This window comes from Oryzias melastigma, linkage group LG24, assembly GCF_002922805.2.
Source record: "Oryzias melastigma strain HK-1 linkage group LG24, ASM292280v2, whole genome shotgun sequence".
Taxonomy (NCBI): Eukaryota; Metazoa; Chordata; class Actinopteri; order Beloniformes; family Adrianichthyidae; genus Oryzias; species Oryzias melastigma.
The window spans coordinates 17478151-17482392 of record NC_050535.1 but is presented as its reverse complement, the minus strand read 5'-3'; the positions used below and the strand labels follow the sequence as shown (position 1 = coordinate 17482392).

The 4242-nt window shown below is 38.1% G+C and overlaps 1 protein-coding gene across 5 annotated transcripts in view; it reads left to right on the top strand.

Annotated features, from left to right (window-relative positions):
* Nucleotides 1-4242, top strand: part of col12a1b (collagen, type XII, alpha 1b) — a 146268-nt gene that overhangs the window by 118684 nt on the left and 23342 nt on the right. For all 5 annotated transcript variants that reach the window (XM_024290520.2, XM_024290521.2, XM_036210692.1 and 2 more), the window contains 2 exons: nt 1552-1710; nt 2995-3072. In XM_024290520.2, the coding sequence (XP_024146288.1) occupies nt 1552-1710; nt 2995-3072 (237 nt within the window). The remainder of the gene's footprint in view (nt 1-1551; nt 1711-2994; nt 3073-4242) is intronic.

Genomic DNA, 4242 nt, shown 5'->3' with positions numbered 1-4242 from the left:
TGTACTTTAGAAAATACATTCTTTATAGTTGTCAGTATTGAGGGCAAAGGTCGACTTTAAGCCTTAGCTCCGTAACTCTTGCTATTGGGCTCCCTTTGTGCCAAAATTAAGTTTTTGCGTCCAGTGTCTATATCTTTAGCCCATTGTCTTTATCTACCAAACAAGTTTATTGAACATCTGTTCATGTCTATGTACCACAATAATATTTTCAGGACGTAACGACGCTAGCAACTGTTGCTAAGGACTTTTCTGACGACCAGATCCAACAACGATAACAAATGCAAAGTTTTAAACATAAAGCTGAAATATCCCAAAACAAATACAACGCTACCATTTAAGAAGTATGGACATGCAGAAGATATTGCTTAGTAGACATTGAACTTTCATATTAATTAAATGGTCCGCGGGCCGACACTTTGAGTTTAGGCGTTTCAAGATAAATCTACAAAATCGTTTACTTTTAATAAATTATTTTTAATTATTTTGATAGCATTTTTGTGTATTTTTCATTAGAATGTAAGAAAGTCGTTAACTAATCAAAAATTACAGAAAAAAATAAGCGGCTCTCAGATCAGGAAAGACCTACACTGAAAAATACTTGCTGACTTCGTCAAAGCCTGCAGAGCATTAGGTCAGAAGTGTGAATGGAAACAGTGTGGATCTTCCCTCCCTGCAGAGTTTTGGACGCTTCCGTGTCTCTGCGGTCTGTCAAACATCTGTCTGTGTTCCTGACTGACCGTGTAGTGAGCTGCAGCTGTCGGGAGGACAGACTTGGAGTTTGTGCAGAGGCAGTTTCTGTGCGCCTCACCACAAAACCATGACACAAGGCCATGTGGAAAATAGCAGTCGATAGGATCGCACCTCGTGGTATTTTGAGAAGTTCCACTGTTAGGAGACAAAAGATGTCCAGTCATGAGAAGGTGAACATTATTATTCATTTCCAGCTCGAACTGCTATAAAACATGGACTCAAGTTTGAAAGAAATTGGCTTTGATTTTAATTATCTGAAAAATCTGATCTGATTTCAGGAAAGCGACCATTTATATGGAGCTAAGTTAGGGCCAGTATTATTTGAAACCAAAATTAGAAAATTGAAAAAAAAAATTGGTGTTTGGCCAAAAAAAAGTAAAATGTCCAAAACGTTGCTATTCTAAAATAAACGTAATTATTTTCAGCTTCAAAAATTCTGTTTTTTAGTTTTCAAAACTCTAAATTTCAATTTCAAAACTTTTTTTATTTTTAAATCTGAAAATGTCACTTTCAAAACTTTTAACCCCGTTGTGGCCAAAGAATTTCAAAGAAGAGTTTAGCTCCATAGCAGTACAGCCTTTGCAACACAACTCTTCAGAATGAGTGAAGAGCTTTCAACTCACTTTCATTCTTGCAGCATAAAACAAACAGAACTACGGTTTGTCCAAACAAACCTCCAATTTTTTTGCATAAACTCAAATTTTACAAAGCAGAAAACAGATCCAGAATTTGGTCTTTGGACAAAGAATGTACAAATAAAAGATGTGCTTCCTTGTTTTTTTTGTTTGTTTTTTTTCTCAGCTCCACATCATGGTTTCATCTACAAGCGTGAAACTCAACGTCGACTGCCAAGAAGTGGCAGAAAAGACGATCAAGGCTGCTGGGAACACGTCCAGCGATGGCTACCAAGTTCTGGGGAAAATGTCCAAAACAATCGGATCCAAGGGAGAATCATCAACTGTAAGTCAACAATGATTCCACCCTCCAACCGTCATTTTCATTCATTTTTATTTGTTTAAAGCTCATTTTGTGGGTAAGACACACAAAGAACTGAAGGGTCAATGGTTCCATTTCCCCTCAGCTATTGGACTACAAGCTTGGTTTGTAATTGTTTCCAGAACGGCCATAATGAGAATGGTTTCTTTTCCTTTGGAAAGAGCTGCTAGTTTGCTTTTTTCCAGAACATTTGCTTTACATTTCAATAAAATCCTGTTGCATTTGCATGTTTTGATTTCAGTCTTTTGTTAAGATCTTAGAGCTGCTCAACATCTATGAAATGTGCTGTTTTAATTAACTGTTGTTTATTTCAGAGAAGCAGCTTAAAGTTTTTTCTCCGCGGTGCATTTATATTTAAGTCTAAACACAGTCCAGGACACTATGTAGTAGGGCTGGGTAGCAATAATAATTTACAGAAACGATTCTGATTTTTATCCATTCTTTTGATCCTCTCAATTCAAATTTCGAGTTCACATATTTATATACATTTGTTTAGAAATGTATGAATAATTTACTATATGTTTTGAATATATTAATATTAATCTGATCCAGTTTACATACTGTAAAGTTAGTGAAGTCATAAGATTGTTAATATCATACTGTATTACATGGATTCTTAAACGTAGAAGTTCTAATAAAAATGTTCAGATCATTAACAAACATTGTTCTGCTTCTCCTGGAGGGTGTTTTGTTTTCAGGTGGCGATCATGCTATAGCATTACACTTTTTCCAGAAGAAGAAAGTATTTGCAAAAAACTGTGTTGTAGACCACACTTTAAAAAATATTTCCTTACAAGAGTTTAGAAAATTCCTGCCTGTGAGTTTATAAAGATGTCCATCTATGTTTACTTTGACCGAGCGTTAGCATTAGCCGTCCTATGGGAAATTCCATTGAACGCTAGCATCAAGCTAGCGGATTTTAGCTTTACGTTCTAAATTGATCTATATTTTTATGAATCAATTATTGATCTGTTAAGCTTAGATCGATTCAAACTGATTTTATTATCCCAGCCCTGCTATGTAGGTTTAAAATACCTGGACTTGATGAGATTAAATCAGACTTTAAAGCAGCGATATCTCATTTACGTCTGCATGTAGAGGCTGCATGTCATCTGCTTGTTTTCCCTCCCGTTCCAGTCTGCTGTGCTGAATTCTCTGCTGTTCCTGTTTGTGCTCTCAGTAGGGAGTACATCACAGACATTTGTCCAACATGCATCCATGTTTTCCTTTCCTCCCCCTCCTCCACAGTTCCAGCTTCAGATGTTCGACATTGTCTGCAGCTTGGCCTGGACCAGCAGGGACAGATGTTGTGACCTCCCATCTATGGTAAGGAGGCGCTTAGGTTCCTGCAAACAGGAAAAGAGAAGCTTGAAAAGAGTTCAAAGAATCCTGGTAAAGAAAGTCGGGATAATTTGGATTTCTCTTAATTAGAAGTGCTTTCGATGTATACTGCATAAACTTTAATCTGTTCATAGAGATCCAAAACCTATAACTCCATCTGGCTTTTGAATTAGACAGTAAATCAGACTAGGTGACGATGCAAACACTGTAGTGACTGACAGCATATAGCTTCATTTAAAAGTAATAAGATCTTCCCTCTATTGTAGCTCAGACGCGTTTCTGTGTCGGTGTGTCCTTCACTTTTAGCCGCTGCAGTAGATCAAAGACGGGATTTGTAATCGGTGTCGGAGCAGAGAAAACAAACAGCATTGCTTTGTGTTCAACCTGGAAACGAGCCAGAAATGAAGACAGTGATATAATGAAAAGCGCAAGTGGCTTTCAGAACTCACTAACTGCAGTTTCTGTCCTGTTAAATGAACATTAACTCCTTAATGCCTGTTGTTGCAAATATACGACAAACACCTTTACCTCCAAAATTACCTAAATGTAGAAAAAACGTTCATTTATTTTCTTTTTCTCATAGTTGGAGAAAAAAATCCAGCATTAGGGGGTTAATATTCAATAGAATTTTGTTGCAAAGTAGTTCTTAATCTGAGTGAAAAATTAACATCGTTCTTGGCTTCTGCTCTCACACAGAGAATCATCAACTAACAGGCGAGCACATACTCACAGGCGCGCACACACTCACAGGGGTGCACACTCACAGGGGTGCACACTCACAGGGGTGCACACTCACAGGTGCGCACACACTCACAGGGGTGCACACTCACAGGGGTGCACACTCACAGGTGCGCACACACTCACAGGCGTGCACACACCCACAGGCACACTCACAGGCATGCCCGCACACTCACAGGCGTGCATACTCACAGGGGCGCACACTCACTGGGGCGCACACACAGCGAGCCTGCATGGAGAAATGTCATCAGCTCTGCATTTCTAAATTTAGGCACAGGTCCAGACAAACCATTTTTTATACTTTTTGCAACAATGAACATTATGATGAGTTTGAATTGTTTTTTTTACTGATTCACCAAGTACATAATTGATCAAAACATTAGTTAGAATCATGTTACACTTTCAAAAGTTTACAAT